The sequence below is a fragment of the Aphelocoma coerulescens genome, chromosome 14, assembly GCF_041296385.1.
Source record: "Aphelocoma coerulescens isolate FSJ_1873_10779 chromosome 14, UR_Acoe_1.0, whole genome shotgun sequence".
NCBI classification, from domain to species: Eukaryota; Metazoa; Chordata; class Aves; order Passeriformes; family Corvidae; genus Aphelocoma; species Aphelocoma coerulescens.
This window is the reverse complement of record NC_091028.1, coordinates 9,192,882-9,216,498: the sequence shown is the minus strand read 5'-3', so window position 1 is coordinate 9,216,498 and position 23,617 is coordinate 9,192,882. Positions and strand designations below refer to the sequence as shown.

General features: G+C 55.3%; 3 protein-coding genes across 5 annotated transcripts in view; 2 read left to right on the top strand and 1 right to left on the bottom strand.

Moving 5' to 3' along the window:
• Positions 1-16,307, top strand: part of NHERF2 (NHERF family PDZ scaffold protein 2) — a 33,287-nt gene extending 16,980 nt beyond the window's left edge. Inside the window, exons 3-7 of the mRNA XM_069030410.1 lie at positions 6,781-6,957; positions 9,054-9,207; positions 11,298-11,341; positions 11,829-11,891; positions 13,741-16,307. Coding sequence (XP_068886511.1) covers positions 6,781-6,957; positions 9,054-9,207; positions 11,298-11,341; positions 11,829-11,891; positions 13,741-13,899 — 597 coding nt within the window. The 3' untranslated portion in view covers positions 13,900-16,307. The remainder of the gene's footprint in view (positions 1-6,780; positions 6,958-9,053; positions 9,208-11,297; positions 11,342-11,828; positions 11,892-13,740) is intronic.
• Positions 16,308-17,095: 788 nt separating this feature from the next.
• NTHL1 (nth like DNA glycosylase 1) lies at positions 17,096-22,544 on the bottom strand. Of its 2 annotated transcripts, none has more exons than XM_069030083.1 (6): positions 22,444-22,544; positions 21,494-21,726; positions 19,931-20,101; positions 19,416-19,575; positions 18,191-18,296; positions 17,096-17,561 (listed from the first exon to the last, which is right to left on the bottom strand). In XM_069030083.1, exons 1-6 carry the CDS (start codon positions 22,514-22,516, stop codon positions 17,438-17,440), a joined length of 867 nt encoding a protein of 288 aa, XP_068886184.1. In that variant the 5' UTR covers positions 22,517-22,544; the 3' UTR covers positions 17,096-17,437. The 2 variants fall into 2 exon arrangements, 1 of the variants encoding a protein (XP_068886184.1); XR_011155300.1 differs by having other exon boundaries at positions 17,475-17,561; positions 18,191-18,337.
• Positions 22,545-22,602: 58 nt separating this feature from the next.
• The window catches only part of TSC2 (TSC complex subunit 2), a 32,303-nt gene continuing 31,288 nt past the window's right edge, over positions 22,603-23,617 (top strand). Inside the window, exon 1 of one of the 2 annotated variants that reach the window (XM_069030419.1) lies at positions 22,603-22,663. Coding sequence is in view for 1 of the 2 variants with exons in the window: in XM_069030418.1 (XP_068886519.1) it covers positions 23,377-23,396 (20 nt within the window). In the remaining variant the exon portion in view is untranslated. Of the gene's footprint in view, positions 22,664-23,361; positions 23,397-23,617 lie in introns of those variants that run through there. The other variant, XM_069030418.1, reaches the window with a different exon arrangement.

Sequence of the window (23,617 nt, the reverse complement as noted above, 5' to 3'; positions counted from 1 at the left end):
TGACACTGAGGTGAGGCACAGTTTGTGCTGTCACCATCAGGAGCCTGCAGCACCCCACTCTCCTCCTGGTGATATTTAAGGTAACTGCTGATTTTAGGGTGATAACAGGCTCTGCCAAAAGCTGTTTGGAGGCAGATCAGCCACATTTGAGCCCATCTTTTTCCCCTGGGTAGAGATAACCATGGGCACTCTGCAGTCCCTGGGAGCATCTCAAACTTTGTCCTGCTGAGACCTGGATGTGGGAGATGTTGGGAAGAAGGAGCATTCACTGAGTGGCCCTGGGCTGCCAGGTCTGTGTTGGAGGAACGACGTGAGGTTTTCCTCTTTTGGCCATTGATGTTGGAGCTGAAACACCTCCTCGGGAAGGGGGCGGGTGGTAATTAGAGCTGTGGCTGTATAAAAATGGCAGTAGGTTGTTCGCTGGTCCTGCCCAAGGATTTATTCCTGGCTGGTGGAAAACCTCTGCCTGGGGAGAGGGGGGGGTCTCTGGATGCTGGAGCCACCACCTTTCTGCCCAGTCCCAGCCCTGGCCCTGCAGGGAAGGGGAACATCTGCTTGTGTTTGGTGGGCCTGGCGTCCCACCAGCCCCATCTCCCCTCCCCCTCTGTTATTTATAGCGTTTCACCAACATCTGGAGTTTGAGCCCGTTCGGCGCTGGCTGACTCCGAGCTGGGGGATGGAGCTGGGGGAGACGTGTGCGGCCGCAGGGAGGGAGGGAATGAGCCCTGAGCCCTCCCCAGCAACGTGCAGGGGGGCTGCAACATCCTGGTGTGGAGCTGAGGACCATCCCGGCCTTGGGGAGCCCCGGGAGCATCTTGGCTCTGCTTTTCCCAGCACTGGGGATGGTGGGAGAGCTGCTGTGTCCTCACCCCGTGTTGCAGACCCGGGGCTGCTCTGCCTGCCCCCTTGCAGTGCTGCCCACCTCAGTCCCGCTCTCCGGGTGGGTTGAGGCTCCTTTGGCGTTTGCTCCAAGTGTCACCGAGGTCCCCTGGCCCCGGGGGGTGCAGGGCTACAATAGCCCCCTTTCTGGTGCTGCTTTAATGGGAAAACTTGAGTCACTCCTGGGGGAAGAGGAATGGAGCCCAGCCCCGCTGGAGCAGGAGGAGGATCCCTGGCACAGTGGTGGATGGAGACAGCGATCCCACTCCAGCCGTGGCATGATCCCAAAGCCTCCTGGTTCTCATGGCAGGCAGGGCTGTGGGCACTGCTGGCAGCCGTGGTGAAGGCTCCTGCTTCTCCCAGTTTTCCTCATCTTTGCAGCGTGGAAGACAGCGAGGTTTCATCCCTCCCCTTCCCAGACTGGTGACAAATACCTGCTTAAAGTTAAGTGCATCCCTAAATCCGTACACAGGCAGCAGCCTTTGAGCTTCCAACAAAACTGTGGTAATAATAGTGGCAATTAAAGCTTGCCCGAGGCTCAGCTCAGCTCCCAGTATAACCAGTACTGCCAAGGGAGGGTGCCCCTGTCAGGGGGTGTAAATGGGTCCCTTGTTCTGGTGGTGCTGTGGCCCCTGGGTCCCTTTCCTGCATTGGTTTTTCCCCCTCCTTAGCTCTTTCCAGGCTCCCAGTGTTTCCCCTCACTCCTCTGCCTGCTGGGGTTTGGATTTGGGTCGGGATCCTGCACTTCTGCTCCACAAGCCCTGAAGGTGGCTGTGCATCCCCTCCCCTGCATCCCTTGGTGCTGCTGCCTGCACTGGAGAATCCAAAGTGCCGGGGATGGTGAAGTCCCAGCTGGAGGCAAGACAGTGGGAATGGACACTGAGGCTCTGGGCAGTGCTCCCTGTTCCCCCAGGACATCTCCGTGTCCCACGGTGTCCCTCAGCCCTGGTGGGCTCTGCAGCTGAGGTTTGTTTTGGAGGAAGCAAAGGAGCCATTTTTTGACCGAAACCACACGGAGAAGGAGAGGAACCATGGGAGCTGACTTGAAAGAAAGTATGTTAACAATGTAAATTAGGCAGGAATGCTCCTGCCTGGGTTTTCTCCAGCTCTGCGGAGCAGGGATGGAAAGGTTTGACCTGTCGCCGGGTGATCTGGAGCCTGGAGTGTTTCCAGGTGCTGTAATTCCCAGCAGGGGCAACTGGAGCCTGTTTGGCTACCTCTGGAAATGGCAAAGGCCCCCGGGATGGGCATGGAGGGGTGGGCTGGTGTTGGGAGCAGGGTGAGGTGGTCCCTGGTAGGACTGAGCTGATTAGGGCCAAACCCTGATCCCAGTGATTATGACCAGCACACCCAGGAGATGAGCTTGGTGGAGTTCCAGCAAATCCCATTCTGGGACACGAGCGGGGCTGGAGCTCCTGGTCCCATTGTGGGGCACCCTGCCCTTCCTGCCTGTGCCGAGAGCGTCCTGTCAGCCTGGGAGGAGGTTTGGGGTGACCCCAATGCTGAGGGGCTCGGTGACATCGTGGCCAAGGCACCGCAGGAGCCGCGTTGAGCAGGGACCCACCGGGGTCCCAGGGCGGATGGTACCAACCTGGCCTTGGCCACTAGAGTAGCTCTGTGTGTGTGTGTGTTCTCCTCTTCCTCCTCTTCTCCTCCTGGAGGACCCAGCAGAGCTGGCGTCCGCACTGGCATCTGTGTTTTATTCCTGGAAGCCTAAACCGTGGCTTTCAAGGCATCTTAGCCTGTTGTGGGCATGAGTTTGTGGGGCAGAGGGACTGGAGACAGTCCTGGGACCGGGCCACTAGTGTGGCATCCTGGGTATGGAGAGACTGTGGATGTTCCTGCAGCTTTTTGGGCTGGTCTGTGAAAAGCCTTTTTTATCCCAGTTCCTGCTCTGGGTCCGGCTGGGGGATGGTGGGAAGGTGCAGGTTGGTTTTGTGAGTCAGTGTCCTTTGGGAAAGCGGTGACACTGGGCTGTGGGAGCAGGGGACATCCCTGTCCTGTAATGTGGCTCAGGGCAGGGTCACCAGGGAGGGCAAGAGGGTCTCTGGCACCAGTGGCCTCATGGTGTTGGGCTGAGGAGGGGCTTTTGTAGGGGCAGGTGGGTTTGGTAGGATAACAGAGCTTAGGGGCTGCTCTGCTGCCCCTCAAAACCCAGGAGGGAAGTTTGGTTCCTTTTGGTGCTTCTGGGAGTGGATTCTGCCTTCCTGGAGGCTGCCACATGCTAATTAACAGCATGGAAACCCCTCGTTAATTAGAGCTGGTGACATTTGTGCTACCAGCCCCAGGTGTACGAAATGGGAACGGTCCTGGTCACTGCAGGGACCTGCATGGGGTGGCACAAAGCCAGTGCTGGGGCATGCCATGGGCCAAGGGGAACCCCAGGGAGCTGGGGCTTGTCTCTGGAAGACCCCAATGAGCCACAGGCTGTCCCCAGGTGACCTCCATGAGCCAAGGGATGTCCCTGAGGGACCCCAGTTCCCATCAGCAGTGCTGGAAACTCTAAGGGAAATAAAAAATCAGATGCTGCAAGAGTTGCCATGAGATTGTGAGAGCTGGCAACACCCAGTCCGTTTTTTAAATTCTACTGAAAGCATTTCATTGTTATTTAATGTCTTGTTTGTGCATTTTTAAATGGACCAGCTTGAACTGCGCTTCCGAAGCCTTTTTCCTTGTAAAATGCCGCTGGTTTGCCCCGAGCAGCAGCTGCAGGGATGGGGTGTGAGTTCAGCTCATCATTCAGGCAGCTTTTATCTGCCCAGACATTCCTGGGGATGGCACAGACAGGGATGGAGTGTACCCTGCTATTGCTGCTTAATCCAGCTCATAAAATCAGTGGCCACTGGAAGTGTCTGGATTCCTGGGGGGGAAAAAAACAGCTTCATTTTGCAGATTTTTTTTTTTTTTTTTAGTGTGTGTGGGCAATTTTTGACTTTTTAAGACAAAAAAATCGAGTTCAATTTTGTTGCTTTACAGCATCCATGTGAATGTAACTCAAACCAAATTGGCTTCCAAGTGCTTGGTGTGTGAGAGGCGGCAGAGCCTCCTCCGGAGCGGGACCGGAGCGGTTCTGCAGGCGGGTTCCTGGGAAGCCCAGATAACGTGCTGCTGTTCCAGGGAACGCTTTGTGGCAGGGCTTGGGTTTCACAAAGGCCAAATTCCCCTGGGAGCTTAGGAAATATCTTCCCAGAACACAACCAGGGAAACGCTGGCACGGGTCAAAAAGAAAATAGAGAGCGGAGCTGGCAGGAGAGGCAGAGGCTCCGTGTCTTGGGGGAGTGTGAGCCTTTGCTTAATCCCAAAGAGGGGCTTTGCAGAGCTCAGCTCCAAGACCTGTTTTTTCCAGCAGCCAAGGATTGCGTTAGCTGGGAGATTTAAGAGCCCAGCAAAAGCCTTGGATCATCTCTGCGGGAGGATAAGCAGTTTTCCCCGAGGATCTCTGCCCAGAACAGATGCTGAATTGGGATTATTTTTTTATATGTATATATTTAAAAATAAATGTCTTGAATTCATTCCAGTTAAGGGCCTTAAATTCAAGATTCTGTGGTGACAGGAGCACAGGCCCACCTAGGGCATGGCACAGGTCAGCACCCTTGCACCCAAAGGGATCCTGCAGTGAAGCTTTTCCCTGTGTGATTTATTTAGTGAGTAATTTGATTTCACTGCTGATGCCAGGGGATCCCCTGGAGGAGGAGAGACTGATCCTGCCAGGTGTCCCCAAGGGATCCCCACACTGGGACAGCACCTCCAGCACAGACTTTGGGCTGATTCTCAGTGATTTCTGTCAGTGTTTTCATACTGCTGCAGGAGCTCTGACCCTGAAAGAATGGAGCAGGAGGAAAATGATTCTAAAATGTGCTTTTTAAACCCAAATATGCGATCCCAGATGGATTTTAGTGATCCCAGATGCACTTTGGTGACCCCAGATGTGCTCCCCTTGTCCTGCTGCACAGAGCCCTGTGTGTCCTTTAAGGTCACGCGAGTCCGACCCTCTTGGGCCAGTTGAATCATTTCCTGTTTTCTTCAGTTTTTGAAGAACTCCGAGGCAGGCTGGAAATGTTTGCAGATATGGTGAACTGGCTGCTCCGGGGCCATGGGAAAGGTGCCGCAGGGTTAAATGTGCAGAGGGGGGTGCAGGGCTGCTCTGGGTGTGTGCAGCAGGTAGAGGAGGGGCTGGGGAGCCCCAGGCTGGTTTGGGTTGTTGAACTGAGGATTTTTCCTGCTTCAAGAGCCAATCTGGGATTGAGATGTCAACACCATGAGCTGGTTTTTAATAAAAAACTCAGTTGCTAAGGGAATCTCTGTAAAATTCAGGAGCAGTTTGTAGCAGTTCTGAGTGTGCCCTGATGCCTGTGATAGGCACTGCGGGTGATGACCCTCATGTGTGAGCAGTTTTTGAGGAATTTGGTGCCCCTCCTGAGCCAGAAGAAAGCTGTCTGGACACAATCCTGAGTGATGGACTCTGCTTGAGCAGGGAGATTGGACTTAGATCACCTTCAGTGGTTCCTTCCAACCTGAACAATTCTGTGTGTAATTTTGCATCCCTGTTTCTTCCTGGATGCTGGGATTGAGATGGTCAGGCTGGTGCCAAACCCTGATCCACCTCTGTCCTTCCTGGGCATTGCAGCCACAGCCAAAATTGCCCAGAGAAGCTGTGACTGCCTCATCCCTGGAAGTGTCCAAGGCTGGGTTGGATGGGGCTTGGAGCAACCTGGGATAGTGGAAGGTGTCCCTGCTCCTGGCAGGGGACTGGAACAAGATGGTCTTTAAGTTCCCTTCCACCCCAGACCATTCTGGAACGCTATGAAAATTCCATCCCCCAGCACAGGGATCCCTGGGGGTGACCACTTGCTGTGTCCCCACTTTGTTCTCCTCTGTAAAATCCCTCCTTGAGGGGATGAAGGAGTTGGGAGGTTTGGTGTTTCATGGTGCCTTTTGGCCAAGAGAGGAAGGAGGAGGAAATTGCTGCCTGGATTTTTAATTTGGAGGGAAAGGCTGTAAGAGATTTCCCTGTGAATGTGATCAGAGACAAATCCTCTCTGCAGGCAGGCGGGGAGCAGAGCGGTGCTCCTGCTGAGGGAAGGCTAAAACTCATCCCAGGGGGATGTTTTCCTTAGACCATGGGTGAAAATGAACACCCTGAATCTCCAAGGTGCCTCATGCCAGGGATGTGGTGCTGTGCCATGAGCTGGAGCTGCCTGGCACGAGGGCTGCTGGTGGGAGCAGCATCCAAGGGAATGTAATGGGTCCTGCAGACCTGGAGAAAACCGGGATTTGTTGCTCCCTGGCTGCCCTGAGGAGCCATAAAGCACTTTCCATGGCATGAGGGGAAGCACTAAACTCCTCACGTGCCCCTGTGCTGTTCATCCTGCCAAGCTCAGCCTTCCCAAGCCGCAGGGAGCTCTTGGATGTTCAGGTTCATCATCCTGGGCCCCCCTTGCTAGGAGGGGATGGCACCAGTGGGTGATGCTGGTGTCACCCAGACCAAGGGTGTGGCGCTGCCTTAAATACCTGACTGAGGTTAATCCCGGGTCTGGGTGAACTTGGGCAAAGCACAACTCAGCCTTGGTTCCTCCCTGCCCGGGGCTGGGGCTCAGCTGCTGCCGGGGGGGGGTTCCAGCCTATGGGTGGATTAATCTGGGCCACTCCTGGTGAAGGAAATGCATTTTTTGTTTTGTTTTCATTTTTCTGGAGTGGTTTTGGACAATTGGGTTTCGAAAATAGACTCAATGAGAGGAAATCCATTTGTTAACCTGTCCCCATGGCGGGGACAGGAGGACGGGGGGCAGATACAGCGCTTCCTCGGGGCTTTATTTACGGTCACATCTGCCTGAGAGCCACCCCAAAGCCATCAATTAACCCCCATGTCTTGTCTCCCCCACCCTCTCCTCCATGAATCAGGATTTAAATGGACAGAAGGAGCTGTGCCCACGTCTCTGCCACCTGAAGAAAGGCCCCAATGGCTACGGCTTCAACCTGCACAGCGAGAAATCCCGGCCGGGGCAGTTCATCCGCTCTGTGGATCCCGACTCACCGGCTTCCCGGGCGGGGCTGCGGCCCCAGGACCGGCTGGTGGAGGTAACGGGGGTACAGCAGCAGGGATGGGACCCTAGGGAAGCTGAAACAACCCCCATCCCGTGACCTTTCCCATCCAATCCCCCCAGTATTCCTCTAATTCGGCCCTTAAGGCTGATGGGGCTGCTCTGGCAGTGGCTTTGTGCTCCTTTCTCTCCTACCAAGTGGGCATTTGTGAGCTCTGGGTAGGATTATAGAGTAGAAACTTGGAATTGTTTAGGCTGGAAAAGCCCTCCAAGACTGTTGAGTCCAGCCATTCCCCCAGCACTGCCAAGGCCACCACTGACCCATGTCCCCAAGGTGCTGTGCTGGCTCTGGCTGGCACCGAGGAGGGTCAGACAGGTACCTGTGGGCATAAGGCCAGGTCAGTGCTGCCCAGATGAGCTAATGCCCTGCTAGGGAATGCTTGGAAAAATAGGGAAAAAGGCTTTGCAGAGATTTTAAGACACAAAATTATGAAAGATGGAGGAAAAGTGCTCTTGGAAGCATCTTGCTGGTTACCAGATGCTGAACAACGCTTTTTGTCCAAGATGGGCCCAAAAAGTTTGGGTGGGGCTGGGAATTGCCCTCTCTTTGGCTTGTGTGTTTTTCCCGGAGAAGGAGGTTCCCCCATCCAGAGCTGCCTGTCTGGGTAGAGGGACAGGCGGGGACTGATCCAGCAGCCAGCACAGCAGCCATCACCCCTTTCCCTGTGGGAGCACATGGTTATCCCCTACTCGGGCTGCTCCCCAGGAGGATGAACCCCAAAACCACCCCACAGGGACCAGGCTGTGGCACTCGCTCCTGGCTCAGAGCAGGAATGGGATTTGCAGTCCTGCAAGAGTGTGAGTTGGGAAAATCCTGAGACCAGAGCACTCTCCTGCTTTCCAGTCCCATGTTTAATTACTCCCCAGCCAGTGGGAGCTGCTGCCTCTTCCCAGCAGCTGAAAGTTTAATGCTGGGAGCAGCGTGGGGCCTGGGCCGGGCACGGGGCCGGGTGGCAGTGGCTGTGGTGGTGTCACATCCAGGGGTCTGGTTATTTATTTATGGGCTTGGCCCGGGGCCTGGCACACACAAAGCAGCTCGGGGTGAGCTGGCGAGCTTGGAAACCTGATCCCCTCCCTGCTTGCTCTTTGGGGCTTGGATAAATATTTGATGCCCCCCAGCCCTGTGCCAGGGTGGGGGGAGAGCAGCCCTGGGCTGCCTGGCCTGGCTCAACCAGGGGTGAGCCCTGGGCATGGATTGGGGTTGCAGGACAGGGATGGAGTGGGGCTATGAGCCGGCGGCTGTGGGTGGCAGCACCTGGAATGAGGTGCAGAGCCTGGGAAGGGGTTCCTTTTCATCCCAGCCCTTGCAGCTGTGCCCTGAGGAGCAGGGGGAACCTGTTTCCCTGCAAAGACTTTGGACCCAGGCTCTGCAGGGTCCTCGCTTTGGATGAGGACGAGCACTGGTTGTGCCGAGGCTGTCGGGCTGGGCCGTGCAGAGCCCTTCCCGATGGGACAAAGGGTGATTCATTTGCACCAAACAATGTCCTCAGTCACCATTGTCCCCTCGCTGCGGGGAACAATCGGGAGCGCAGGATCACATTCCCTGTAGGTCCTGGCTCACACGAAGGGAAGGGAGAGATGAATCCGTGGGCCAGGCACAGGGACTCACCCATCAGGGGCACAAAAACCCATGGTTTTCCATCCCAGAGGGTTGAAGCACGGTGATGCTGCAGGGCACAGTGGTGCACCCAGCCCACTGTCTGTGCCCACAGGCAGCCTGAGATTCCTGGGGCACATCCAAGGGGAAGGCTGGGTTTGACAGCACCAAAGAGGGCAGGCAGAGGGTTTTGGTGGGAGCCTGGGGTCTGTGATTCCCCATGGACGTGTTTGGGATGCCTGCAGAGGTGTGTGGTAACACAGAGGATGCTCTGACAGAGGCACTGGGAGGATTTAGGAGGCCATGGTTGACTGGAGAGGGGAAAGGAAAAAGCCTGTAGCCTTCCTATCATCCCAGTGGGAATGAAAAAAGGAAAATCATACCCCTTAGGGAAAGAGGGGGCTGCTCTGGGGGTCTGGGAGCCAGGACCAGCATCTCTGGGCACAGGTTTGGGTTCTGATGCCGTCGCTCCGCAGGTGAACGGGATAAACGTGGAGGGCCTGCGGCACTCGGAGGTGGTGTCCCACATCAAATCCAGGGAGAGCGAAGCCAGGCTCCTGGTGGTGGACCCCGAAACAGACGAGTACTTCAAGAAGCTGGGGGTGACCCCCACGGAGGAGCACACCAAAGGTGAGGCCTTCCTTTCTCAGGGTGACCCTGCGCCGTTCCCATGACTCACTGTGCCATGGGTGGGATCTCAGGAGTGAAGGAGAGTCATGTTTCCCTCCTGTCTCATCCCTCAGTAGTTTCCTGAGCACCACCCATCTATTTATAAATAGTGAGAATACACCCTCATCCAGCCAAAAAGCAGTTTGTTGCTTTTACATGGTGAATAATTAACCCTGGAACTCGCTGCCATGAAGGGACTGAGGTGCGGTCAGATTTGGAGGGGAGCCTTCAAAGCCGGGTTGAACAGGGCTTGGAGCGGCCTGTTCTAGTGGAAGGTGTCCCTGCCCGTGGTGGGACTGGATGAACTTTAAGTCCCTCACAACCCGAATCACTCCACAATTCTCTGATTGCTCCTTGCTCCAGTGAAGGAACCTGTGGGCACCTGGAGAGCCCTGGAGCAAGGCCGGTGCGTGCAGAGGGAAGGGCTCCACGCCGGCTGATCACCTCATGGCTGATGCAGGAAATGTTTTCCTGCTGCTGAAACCTGGCAGGGAAAGCTGCTCATCCACTCCCCAACCTGCCCCACTGCGGGGTGGGGACGCAGCTCCCGGCCCGGCCTGTCCCGGCTCAATGGGCAGCTCTGTTTCCCAGCACAGCTGTTCCTTATCTGATCCCAGCGTGCTCCAGGGATGCTCAATGGGCAGATTTGTCCCGAGAAATGGGTCAGACAATGCTGGGGAGTGCACAGGGTGTCAGATGCTCCGAGGAGGAGCCGGGGCTGTCTGCTGGCACTGCCATAAAGGAGCCCTTGTTGCCGGGAGGGAACAGAGCCATGGGGAGGGTAGGTGGGTGCTCCAGGCCCTGCATTCACCCTGCAGGAATTGGGTCTGCCTGGCACCTGCGTTGGTGCCAAAGGGCTCTGGGAGATTCTGCTGTTTGCAGGGTAAGAGGAAATAATAATTGTCCTCTTTAACTGAACTGCTTCGACCTCAAACTAACAATTTCCAAGCCTGGCAGCTCATCCTGAGCACCTCAACCTTTAAGCCAATGAGTGGGTTTTAAGACCCTTTTAGATAAAAATACAAAAGTATTTCTAGATGTGGCAAATTTGTTTTTGAAGTCCAGTTCCACTTTTCTATTCCTTGTCATCTGAAGCTTTTTTTTTCATTTGAATAATTTAAAATTTAGCTACTTATGATACCAGAAACATAAACATCACTTCTGTGCGAGCTGACTCTTCTGATGCCCATTGCTCAGAGCTTGTCCTACTCTAAACATGAGTCTAACATTCACTCCAATAAAATATTTAAGGATCCCAAAGCCACACGGAGATTTTTGCACCAGTACACTCTCAAAATCATGATTTAGGTTTATTTTTCTGCTTTGCCCCAGAAATCCCTGCAGTCTGCAGTGATGCAGCTCCCAATCAGTCCCTAGGGAAGCATCCATGCTTGACATAATTCAGTTATTAATCCTGTCCCAATTAACGCATCTGTTAGTCCGAGACAGTGAGACATGGTAATGCCTGGGGCAATGACTTGATTGTGGTGATTGGCATCTTAAATGCATAAAATTTGCCATTGTGTGGGCTATTCTTAGAGTAAATCATTGAAAGTGAGCACAAAAAAATTCCAGGGTGCCTGGAGACCAGGTTGTGTGCCAGACACTGTTGTGACAACACCATGATACTGATTTTGATGAAGATTTTTGAGTTGACTTTTAAGATTTTTGATTACAGGACTTCTGAAAACAAACTAATGGTCAGAAAAAAATGGGAGTGTGCAGCAGCTGATGCCTGTAGAAGGAGGTTACTTGGTGCCCTTCATGGCAGGTGTTTTCCTCTGATTGCAAGGGTGAAATGAATGGAGTGAATTCAGGGGATTTGGCAAGGATGTGATTCAAGAAGGGCAGAAGGAGAGGGGAAAGGCTTTTGTGTGGGCTGGGAAACAGCACAGGACAAAGTCAAGGGACAGGATGAGCTGCTGGGGTGGGCAGGGGAGGAGGAAGGTGTGAGATGGCAGGTGATGGTGCTGAGGGATGCTTTCCTGGGACCTGAGGCAGCAGTCCCAGCTGAGGGTGCTCACTGTGTGTTTTCTCTGTGTGGTGTCCAGGTGTGGTACCCCAGCCCATGACAAATGGATCTGCACAGACTCAGGTGAGTCCTTGCCTGCTGCAGGTGATAGCCAGGGGCTGCAGCCTCAGGGGATGTGTTGGAATGATCAGGAGGGGTCAGGGTCTTTCCCTGGCTCCCACCTGTGCCAGGTGAGCCTGGATGCCCCAAGGCTCGTTCAGCTCAACTTTACTGCTGCTGCCTGGTTTTAATTACTCCCCACTACAACTTTAATTTAGAGGTTGAACAAGGCCAATTTCAGCCCCATTTAATCCCAGTGACAGAGGGAGGAGGTGGCAATGTCCCAGGTCTGGCAGGAAGGGGACCATGCTCTGTCTGGGGTGGGGATGTGGCAGAGCAGCAGCCCTGCTGGGAATCCTAGGGAGCTTCTGTGTGTGTGGGGTCCCCTCAGCAGGACCATTCCCTCCAGGCTCCATCCCATCCCTGGAGCAGCCCAGCATTGCTATACCTGGCTATTTATTGTGTTAACTCTGTCTGGCACAGACCAGACTGACATTTTCCTTTCCTCCAGCTGAATGGAGGATCCACATCTTCATCTCACAGTGACCTGCAGAGTCCTGGGAAGGAATCAGAGGTAAAAACCCCGAACTCTCCCCGTCCCTTTTACACCCTGGTGTGGGTACAGTCCTGCCTCGCAGTGCTGTGTATTGGTGTGTTTTCAGTTTATCTCCCAGACTTGAGTTCACTTGTATCCACCCACCAACCAAAATCCAGGGTTTTTTCTCATCCTTTGCACTGTGGGTGTTCACTGGCACCTTCTTGGGCAATGATTCCTGCTTGGATAGTTTGGAAGGAGGTGGGAGGTGAAAGGATGTCTGCAGGAGTTCGGGATCTGAAGTGTAATTACACTGACGAGCTACAGCAAGGCTGGGAATCCATGAGCAGCAGAACTGTGAGGCTCAAGTGCTGCTACCAGGACCAGGGCAGACTAAAATTTAAAAAAAGCCAATTTTTTTTTCTAGTTTGGAGCACAGTGAATTTATCACAGTGTTTAAAGGAGGGGAAGAGTTGGCTTTGGTGACTGGCTGGGCTGAAGTCAGGGTTTCTTTGGTACAGCTCAACACTGGAAAGGGACAAAACTCGTTGGGCAAGGTGAAGTGGCAACCGAAAGTCAGCACAAGACATAGATTGGTATTCTCAGGTGTTAATGATTTTTTCCTCTTAAAATAAGAAGTGGGGATTTGTATTAAGAAGTAGGGGATTTTTAAAGTGCTCAAAAATTTATCTTCAGCACAAGGTTCTGCTAAAAATAGAGCAAAGTCTCCATGCAGGTGCTCTGTGGGGTCTCTGCCATGCTGTCCCCTGCCCCAGGACATTTGGGAGCAGGAATGTGACAGCACCAAGTTCTCACATGGTGCCTCTGTGAGCACCCACAGTCCTGAAGCCTCTCGAGCACCAGCTGTGTCCGAGCTGTGGCCAAGCGCCTGCAATCTGCCGCCTGCATTTCCCTGTGAGCAGTGAATAATGCATGTCCTGATCCCATGGCTGCTGCCCTGGGAAAACCAGGCAGTGTCCCAGTGGGGAGCACAGTGGGTTCTCCCCCTGAGTCACCTTTGGGCTGCTTCAGGGGTCACTGCTCAAGAAGTCAGAGTCGCTGGGGTGGAGAAGTTGGAACCGTGGGCTGTGCCCCAGTGCTGGAGCACAGTAGTGCTTCCCATGGAGTCACCTTTGGGCTGTTCAGGGGTTGCTGTCCTGGCAAGAAGCCAAAGTCCCCGGGGGTGTGGGGGGGTTTCCTGGGCTCAGTTTGGCTTCGTTCAGCCCAGCAAGGCTGCTGCTGTTATCTCATGGCACTGGTGGAAGGCCCTGCCCATGGTTATCAGCAGGGTTTGTGCACTCTGTTTCGGTGCTGGGCATGCCTGGTGGGGCAGCAGTGCCAGCAGGAAAGCTCTGAAAGGTTTCCCTAAAACCAAAGACCTCCATTCTGTGTGTTTACCCACACCTGACATGAGTGCAGCTGGGCAGCACCTTCTGTGTTCCTGCTTTTCCACTTGCAGCTCTGCAGTCACACATTCTTCAGGCAGGTGAAACACCCCCACAAAATGCAGTGTTGTAATGAGCTCCATGGCCACGCAGGTGCTGCTGCCAGTGAAACCATGGGCATGGCACAGGGAAGGGGCTTTGACCCTCTGCTGCTACAAAACCCATCCCTGCACATCTGCTTATTGTGCAGGCTGGAGGAAATTCTTCATGGAAGGGGTCGTTAAGCATTGGAAGTGCCCAGGGAGGTGGTGGAGTTCCCAAAGGAATGCCTGGATGTAGCACTCAGTGCTCTGGGCTGGGGACAAGGTGGGCATCAGGCACAGCTTGGACTTGATGATCCCGGAGAGTTTTCCAACCTCAGTGATTCCATGGAAGGCTGTGGGACACTGCAGTGGTGTGGGAATGCTGCAGGGGGTGACAGCTCTTGTCCTTTCTCCGCACAGGATGGAGACACGGACAAGAAGGACCCTTTTGAGGAGAGTGGGCTGAGCCTGAGCCCGACGGCTGCTGAGGCCAAGGAGAAGGTGAGGGCCAAGCGTGTGAAGAAGCGAGCGCCGCAGATGGACTGGAACAAGAAACGGGAGATTTTCAGCAATTTCTGAGCCCTGCTGGTGGCCGCCGTCCGCTCTCCTCCCGCCCCAGCTTGGACGTTTCTGAGGTGCCTACGCCCTGTCCTTCGGTGTCCACGTGAGATGCTTTGTGCTCTGCTCTTCACTGGTTGCTTTTACAAGGCGTATTTTAAAGTCCTTTTTATTTTTATTTTTTATTATTATTGTTATTATTATTATTATTATTATTGTTACTCACCAGCGATTCTCATAAGACAAATGTGACCAAAGCTCCTTTTCTTGCTTGCTCTTGAGCCTGGCTCCAGCTGCCCACCGTCCCCTGTTCCCGTGAGAAAGGACTGGAAGAATTTTAACTCTTGTTTCTTAACTGCATCATTTAGGCTTCTGTTACTTCTTTTTTACTTTTTATGTGGGGTGTTTGGGCTTTGTGGGTGTCCCAGACTGAGCCCCGTGGGATGCTCTGTGCCCCTGTGGAAACAGCTCATGGTGGATGCCCACAGGGTGGGGGTGCCATGGACCCCCTCCCCAGCTCCCCTTGCCCAGCATTAGCTACTCCCACCATGGGAAAATGGACTGTGGCTGGAAATCGCTTTGCTATTGAAGCAAAAACGTTTGTTTTGTTGGTTTTGGTTTTTTTTTTTAATGAAGTCCCATGTGTTTCCAGTTAGCTTAGGAACCTCCCCCCCACCAGCAGCTCCTGCCTGACAGTAAAGGCCCATTTTTCACCCCCCGACAGCTCTGCAGAGTGGAGAGGGTGGGGTTTAAAAGCAAACCCCAAACCCAAAGGCCACAGCCCTCCCCATCTGCAGCCGTGGATGTGGCAGGGGAAGGAGGGAGCGGGGCCAGTCCTGCCCCACAGAGCACAAAGATGAGAACCACGAGATGCCACAACAACTCTTTACTCAGACCTGGAAGTGGGGATGACCCAACATCTGCTTCCAGGAGGAAACACAGGGATGCAGCTCTGACTGCAGGCTCGGCGCTGGGGAGTGGGGCTGGTCCAGGTCCCACCTGGGCTGGGATGTGGTGTCCCCAGCCCGGGAGTGCCTTGCCGTTGGAAGGACATCCTCCGAAGCCGTGGGGTGTCCGTGGGGCTGGAGATGGAGCAGGCACTGGTGTGATGGAGTGGGCAGTACCTCTGGCTTCCTGTGGTCTCCTTCAAACCCCCACTCTCAGCATTCGAAGTGAATCTTTAAAGTGTTACAGATTAAGTCCATTTAAGCTCTTTATTGTTGCCTTTGGCTGTGTGAGTGAAGGTGACTCAGCGGAGCTGCAGTGCTCACAGGTAGCAGAGCTGCGTTACCAGGGCAGGGGCTGGGGCTGTCCCACTCCCTCCCACGCTCCAGCAGCAATCCCAGCCCTGCTGTGGGAAGGGACTGGGACTACAAAGCCACTTTTCCCAGCTGAAAGCAAACGGCAGCGATCACCTGGCCATGGATGAAGTGTGAACACAGAGCTGTGGCTGTGCCCTGCCTCACTCCAGTCCTTCTGTGATTAAAAACCCTTGGGTGGTCAGTGTGCTAGAGATGTGGGAGTGGCTCTGCACGGATTTCCTAAGGCATTTCCAAATTGTGGAGCTAAAAGGTGCCTTATACCATTCTCTGCTCTCCTCAGCAGCAGGCTGGGGCTCAGCACGGGCTGTTTGGCTTCCCTGGGGAGCAGCTGGTGCCAGTGGCCCTTTGCTGCTGGCAGGAGAGTGTGGAGAGCCTCAGGGGTGAAGGAGATGAGTTCTCTTTGTGAAAGTTATCTTTTAGGATTGTTGATGGGCTGAACAGGTTGAAAATAATGACTTTGGAGAGGAACTAGTGCAGGTATTTGGCTGTGGGTGATGAGACAGGCAGTGGGATGATGGGGGATGTGGAGAGGTTGCCTCCGCTTGGGGCTCTGCCATTAACAAGACACCTCTTCCCCATCCCACTTCAAATGACCTGCTCTCCTTTTGGCCCCCAAAATACTATCTTCTCTCTCTGGGTAATGTTTGGAAGGAGCTCCTCTTTTCCATGGTGTGCACGTTGCTTCCTGTGCCCGCGTTGCCAAACCCCGGCAGCGCCCGGGCTGCGCGGGGCAGAGCGTTCCCAGGACACTCTGATGCACGTCAGAGAGCACAGACCTGGTGTAAACACCCCATTTCTCATCCAAGACTGCTGTAGTTGAGGGGGGGGGGAGAAAAAAAACCTTGTGTAGTTTTGAATGTAGATCAAAAGAAATCAGGTGTGCAAATCCGTACTGATAAAATTGAAAATCTTAATCTCTTAGTCCATGGAAACTGCTCCTGGTTGAAGCATTACTGCATTCCTGACATCTTGTAGCTCAGTAGTAATTATTCCGTTCCTGTACATTTAACTTGGAAAAGAAAAATCAATAAAGTCTAAGGCTGTCAGCAGCATTGCAAACCCACCATGTACACTGTATTGTCAGTAATAAACTTGGTTTGCCATGTACCCAGCACTTATCTGCTCCTTCCTCAGCTGCTCAGGGAGCCCAGAGCGGAATTGCAGCCCTTTAGCACATTGTAAACTTTGCTTCCTCCCTCGCCTCTTTAAAGAGGAGCTGGAATTATGCCTTTGAAGCTCCACAATGAAGTCAGCGCTGCCCTTTCTTTGAAGAACAAAACACAGGGGTGGTGGTGTCCCTCTGTCAGCTCCTGGGGACACAGCCTGGCTCCCGTGGCTGCTGTAACCCTTGTGGCACAGAGTGGTACTGGCTCATCTCCTGGCCCTGCTCTGCATCACCCCCTGCTCTTCTGCCAGGTCAGAGGTCACTTGTCCAGGCAGTGATTCCCTCTGCTCCTGGCTTGGGAAGGCTTCAGCTGTACCTCAGAATCTCAGGATCACCAAGGTTGGAAAAGCTCTCCAGGATCATGGAGTTCAACTTGTGCCCCATTCCCACCTTGTCCTGAGCCCAGAGCACTGAGTGCCACATCCAGGCCTTCCCTGGACCCCTCCAGGGATGGGGACTCCACCACCTCCCTGGGTAGCCCCTTCCAGTGTTTAATCACCTCTTCCATGAAGAAATTCTTCCTGCTGTCCACCCTGGACATCCCCTGGCACAGCTCTTGTCCTGTTGGCAGCACACCTCGTGGTGGCAGAGCCCCTGTCAGGGCTGGGCACGTGTGTGCTGCCCACTCTCAGCTGGCAGGGCAGGGCTGGTTGCCATGGTCTCAGCCCTGCTGAGGTCACCCACATTCTCCTCCCCTCGCCCAGTGTCACACAAATGCCAGCAAACCTCGTGGGTGCAAAAAAACCCTCACCACCTTTATTAAATGAGTATTTACAAGCAGCAGCAAGTCCCTGAGGACAAAGCTTTTCTCTCCAGTGACTCAGCGTGGCACAGCTGGGACGTGCTCAGCCATTCACCCAGGCTGGAGCCTTCAGCTCTGTCCCAGCAGGACTGCTGCCTCTCAAAGCCCCTTTTTCCTCTGGAGAGCTGAGCCATTGCCAGTGGCTGTTCCCTCGAGCTGCTGCAGCAGGCTCCTGTCCCCTGCAGTCACACTGCCAGCCCTGTGCCAGGCTTAGCTTTACCAGGGCTCAGCCCAAGCAGCTTTGTGGTTCTCCAAAGGCTGGATGATCCCTCAGTGTCTCTTGGCAGCTGGGCAAATGTCTTGGTTGAGGCACTGGCTGCAGCGAGGGTTCACAGGCAGGCAGGTCTGCTGCCCAAAGCCCACCAGGAGCCAGTTTATCTCCTTCCAGAGGTCCCTGCAGTAAGAGGAGAAACGTCAGCGTTGCCATGCAGCTGCTTGGAAGGGGTGAGGAACAGCCTGTGGTGTTAATGGGATCCCTTTCCCCTTCTGCCTGTTCCTCCTGGCTTCCCCTGGAGGTGAAGCCTCCCCAGCCTCCCAACTCTTCCTGACCCCTGCTAGGAACAGCTCTCCCAACCTTTCCTGATCCTGCTGAGCTGGGTGGGGAGCAATGCTTGTGCTCAGGCACGTGCCAGATGTGGAGATGTCCCTGTGTACGTGTCAGCTGGTGTTTGATACTGAAAATTAATCACCAATGAAGGCCAGGATCCAGCCCTGGGCTGATGCTGCTGTGGCCACTGGGCTCAGCAAGGCCCTGTGTGGAAAAGCACCTGGCTTGGGTCACGGTAAACTTGGTAAGGCAAAAATCAGGGATCAAGAGCTCTACTAGTGGTGATTGATCCATCTGGCAGCAACAGAACTGGCACGCAGGTGAGATGCTGCTGCTGTAGCTCTGGCAGAGGGGAAACACCTGCAGCTACTGCAACCCTGGAAAGAGGAGGGAGCTGAAACACAGTCCCTGAAACTGCTCCGAGCAGGACTTAATGCAGACATGGCTCCTGCAGACAGCAGGGGCTCAGAGCTCACCTGGGCAGCCAGTCCTCCAGTGCCACCCGAGTCTCCTCAGGGTGCTTGGTCTCCTTCTTCACCCACTTGAGCCTGTTTGAGATCCTGTGCACGTGGGTGTCCACAGCTGGGGAGGGAGAGCCCAGAGTTTAGGTGGGGCAGGCACACCTGAACGGAGAGAGCACAGCCAAAAGCTGCCTGTGACAGCCACCAGGCCCAGGACAGGGCTTCCCCTGCGGGCAGCAGGAGCAGCCAGGTGGAATGGGAGCGAAGGGCAGGGAAGGGTCACTCCAAGAACAAACGTTTTCTTCCCAGGCCTGGAACCAAAAGCATTTGGGGTGGGTGTCTCCCCCCAGGCTCACACAGTCCGAGGCAGCCTCTCCCAAGGTTCCCCTGCTCCGTGGAGCAGGCATGGGGCAGCCTGGCCCCAGTTCCCGCTCTACGTTCTCATCCTCCCTGAAGTTACGCAAATTGTGATCTCTGCCCCTTCCTTTGCCCACATGGAAAACACATTTCATAATACCCACCAGCAGAGAGGGCTTGGGAGGCTTAAAGCGTGTTTATAATGTGCTTTGAGCTCAAAAGCTCTGAATGCAAAGTGTATTATTGTTAGATCAGCAGTGATAAACCTGTCTCTAGGGCTAATTGGGCAAAACTCAGGAAATTGCTGTAAACAGGAAGACTAAGCCTTGCCTCCCAAAGCAAAACCGAGCACACAATTATTTGGAAAACACTTCGCTGGTTTGGCTGCCGCTGGACTTCCCCACAGCAGGAGAACAACAGACCCCAAGGGTTTGATGTAGTGCAAGGGCCACAGCCTGTCCAGCTGATGGGCAGTGGAGGGGCTGCAGAATCCAGCTCCCGCCCACTCGCTCACCCTGGCTTTCCCAGCGCTCTTCCATCAAGCAGCAAATCCTTCTGGAATACTAATCCATCCCCAGGGGCCCCAGGCTGCAACCTGCACGTGATGGTCCAGCCCCATCTGGCACCAGCTCCCCAGGCAGTGACTTCTCTTGGGAATTTCTGCTATCAAATTTGGGGAGAAACAGCAGCTGCTTAAATCCTACAACTCACTGAGTGAGTGGCTGAGGGTCACATTGTTCTCCTACCCAAATACTCTGCAGATAACTGACCTAAAGGGATGTTACCAGCCTCCTGGGGCTGGGGCTGCAATGCTCCCCCTCTGCCTGGGGAATGTATCAGGCAGGATCTAGGAGAGGGATGGGAAAAACCCAGTCCAACTCACCTATGCCAGCCACGCTGTCCCAGGCAATGTGCATGGCCAAATGGGCCATTTTGGGCCCAACTCCTGGCAGCTGCACCAGCTCCTCCACGGTGCTCGGGATGTCACCCCCATACTTCTGCTTCAGGATGGCTGTGGTCTGCTTTATGTACTTCACCTTGTTCTGGAAAACCAAGGGCAAAGGCACACAATCCAAGCTGCCCTCCAATACAGGGAAAAGGGACCAACAGCCCAGAACACCAACCATTGCTCAGTGTGTGTGACAGGTGAGGCCACACATGGGAGCTGTGGAGGAGAGACAGAGCCTTGACTTCTCCTTGGAGTCAAAATGCTGAGAGCTGGGAGCTCCAACCTCCCTGCACACTCCAGGCCCTGCAGCCAAGAATCTCATCTTATTGGCAATACAAAATAGGAAAATTGGTGTAAAATTCAGTTTTTAGCCTGACGCCAGGGGGAAAGCTCCCCACAGGAAGGGCACAGGGGGTTCCTCTGCGTCCACATGGTGATCCTGCACTCACCCTCCAGAATCCCACGGGATAAATGATCCGTCCCAGGGTCTCATCATCCATCTGCAGCACGGTGTCCACGGTGAGACCGTGCTGGCGCAGGCGCAGCATGGCAGCACTTGTCACCTGGTCCTTGGTCTGGCTGGACAGCATCAGGGCCAGCAGCACCTGGTAGCGCATGACCTGGGGACAAAGGGGACACTGAGACACCCAGGGAGGATCTGGCACCTCCAGCACCACCCTCAGTGCAGGGTGTGCTCCCACCCTTCAGCCATATCCACCTCCAAGAGAATGGAAGGCTGCAACAGGAATAATCCATAACCTTTTAATTGCACCACACAATAAAGGGAGAAAAGAAACACCTTCAAGCTCAGCTGTCAGTATCTGTGAGAGGGCAGGGAGCAGCTCTGTCTGCTGGGATCTCACTCCAAACACACCAGTGCTGACCCACAAATGGCTGGACAAAACTTTTCCTGAGGATGGGATTCTCAGGAGACCCCACAGGATGCAGAAGTACAAATGCCCAGTGATTTTTCATGCAACTTCTGCCCTAAGCAGCTTTTGAAAATCCCAACCCTTTCTCACTAGGCTTCAGTAGGAACTGGGTGTCTGGCTCCAGTGAGCTCCTCACAGAACTAAATCTGAATCTCTGATGACAGAGACTGGGAGAAGTAGGACAAATCCCAGAAATTCCTTTGCTGCTGCCATGCAGGGTTTAGCGAGGCCATCACCTCCTATTTCCCAATTCTTTCTCCCCAGACGTGATTTTGTCCCACCAGAGTGAGGAGGATGATGCAACTAACCCAAAATGACCCAGGATAACATGGGACACAATCCTGCCTCCAGCTCTCCTACAAAGTTTACAAAACCACAGGTGCACCAGGAAAAATCCCTGAGTGCGTGGAAACAGGATAATCTCAGGGTACAAGGAAATGATGTGAGGAGCTGAGAGTTACAACATCCATTTTTTCTTGGAAGCAACAACCTCGCTTCCCTAGGGAAGAGAAGCTATTTCTGTGTGGTGCACCATGGACCCCTGGCCCCACAGCTGCCAACCCACGTGGCTGAGAGCGCGTGACGTTCCCTGAGGCCGGGGTTAGAGCTCATCCTTCTCCCCAGGGATCCAAGCTCAGGGCACGATGCCAGCAGCAAGGACAGCGTTCCATGTGCTGAGGCTGTCCAGCTGTGTCCTCCAGACCCCTCCCTCAGAGCCCAGCAGGTCCTGCTGCTCCTCCAAGCCTGCCCACGGATCCCCACATTCCTCTGCATTCCACAGTCATCTTGCTGGGTACTTTCCTTGGACTTCTACAGAGATTTTTAAGGAAAAAAGGAATGTGGCTTCATGCCCTGCCAGCCTGCTCCATAAGGCAGCACTGCCCCTCACATTCATTACATCCTCTGGGACCAATCCTGGCCCAGAGTCCTGATCCAGTTTCTGTCCTGGAAACATCCCAAGTGGGACAGATCCAGGGGCAGCATGAGGATGAGGGAGGCTGTGTTTTCCTGTGCCTGCCGGAGCTGGCAGCAGGATGCTGTTCCCTGTGGGAATGCTGTTCCCTGTGGGAATGCTGTTACCTGCGGAGGTGCACCGCTGTCGTAGCACTTCTGCACTCCCATCTCATCCACGGGAGCATCCCTGCTCCTCCTCATCTCCCGGATGCGCTCCAGCTGCTCCCGCCAGTCCCGTGGCTCCCAGCGCGGTCTCCGGGGCTCGGCCCTCTCGCCCTGCCCAGGTTCATAGGCAATGGCAACGCTCTTCCTCCTCCTGCTGCGCCTCGGGATGCCGGCCGTGCCCTGGATCTGGCTCCCTGCGCGGGATGGCAGAGAGATTCCAGGCTTGAGGAAAGATGCCTTCAGCCCTCACAGAGCTCACTGACAGCCCCATGTGTCACCAATCACCCAGGGGACCGTGACCAGGACGAGTTCCCTCCCCATACTCCCAACCCAAACACTGCACATCCCCCAGTCCCAAGCAGAGCCAGCACGGGGCGAGGGAGGGCAGGGCGGAAGGACCTGGGAGACAAGTGACACCAGGTGACAACAGTGGGGTCACATGTCACACGATGGGGACACGTGTCCCAAACACAGGTGAGGCTGCTGAAGGTGCATCCCCAAGCCCCAGACATCCCTCGCTGCCGCATCCCGGGCTCCGAGGGGGACGTGACAAGGACACCCAGCCCCTGTCCCCAGCCAGGCCGGGCCCTCACTGCTCCTGCTGCAGCCCCAGCCCCTCCTCGTGCCCAGCACAGCCCCGATCCCCGCTTCCCATACTTCCCGGAATCCTCAATTTTCCCTCTACCGCACGCCTCGTGTCCTCCATCCCCTCTTCCCGTACCCCAAGAAGCCCCGCTCCTCCTGTCCGTACCCCCGCTCCTCCTGTCCGTACCGCCGATCCCGTCCCGTACTCTGATCCCCTGTCCCGTACCCCGATCCCCTGTCCCGTACCCCGATCCCCTGTCCCATACCCTCCATCCCCTGTCCCATACCCTCCATCCCCTGTCCGTACCCCGGTTCCCTGTCCGTACCCCCGTTCCCCGCGGCCGAGCGGAGCCGCCGCAGCGCCGCGGAGGCGGCAGGCCCGGGCCGCGCCGCGCTCATGGCGGCCCCGCGAACTACCGGGCCCGGGGCGCACCGGGGCCGCCGGAACGGGCGGGGCTTCCGCGGGGGCGGCGCCGGCACCGGGCCCCGAGCGGAGCGGGCCGGGCCGGGCCGGGCCGGGCCGGGGGCGGCGGGGCCGGGCCGGCGGTGAGTGACGGGGACGGCGGGGGGCCCGGCACCCTGTGAGGGGGACGCGCTTTGGGGCCGCGCTGTGACCCGCGCTGTGTTTTGGGGGGCTCTGCTGTGACCCCGTTGTGTGTTCGGGGGGGTCTGCGCTGTGACCCCCGCTGTGTTTTGGAGGGGGCTGGGATGTGACGCTCGTTGTGCTTGGGGGGGGGGCTGTGGTGGGACCCCCATTGTGTGTTCCTAAGAGGTTGTGCCGTGTCCTGGGTTGGGGGTGGGATGTGGCGTGTCCGGGCTTGTTTGGGGGTCACGGGGGGACATTGTGGCATCGCCTGGGGTGGGTTAGGGCTGTGGGGGTCCCTAGGGCGGTGCGCTCTGTGCGTCCCTTGGGACAGTGGGCTGGGGCCTGTGTGTGTCCCCTAGGATGGTGGGCTGGGGGCATGGCGTGTCCCCTGGTGACATTGGGCAGGAGGCCATGGTGTGTCCCCTGGGATGCTGGGACAGGCTCTGTGGTGCATCCCCAGGAGCACCAGGGACTGCTGTGCCCAGGGTGTAGGAAAGGGCATGGGATGTCCATAGGGATTTAGGCGTGCCAGGGTTGTGCAGGGTCGTGTGCCCAGGGCAGGGATCCCCAAGGGACAGTGGATTGGGCAGGGGGAGGCAGTTTCTGGGGGTTGTTGCTGTAATGGCCATCCTTGTTCTTGCTCCTGTCTTTCTCTTGCCATGGCAGCACTTGGATGTTCCAACACTCAGATTTGTAAGTCCTTCCTCACATCCACATCAACAGCACAGCACGGTGTGCTTGGCCTTTGCTTTGGGAACAAGTATCCAGCTCACACCCTCCAAAAAGTGTATGCACATGGACATATTGCAAAAATCAGCCTGTATGGTGAGCTGGGCATTCAGAGCTCCCAGGACAGGGTATCCCAAAGGCTCCATGTTCCATGGGGAGCTGCGGGATGTGGGTGCTGAAGGCAG

Excerpts from the sequence above, each read along its gene's own strand:
- NTHL1 (XM_069030083.1), bottom strand. The coding sequence starts at position 22,516 with ATGAGCGCGGCGCGGCCCGGGCCTGCCGCCTCCGCGGCGCTGCGGCGG. Across the intron at positions 21,727-22,443 it reads CTCGGCCGCGGGGAACGGGG|GGAGCCAGATCCAGGGCACG; the intron begins GTACGGACAGGG and ends CATCCCGCGCAG. Across the intron at positions 19,576-19,930 it reads ATCCCGTGGGATTCTGGAGG|AACAAGGTGAAGTACATAAA; the intron begins GTGAGTGCAGGA and ends TTGGTTTTCCAG.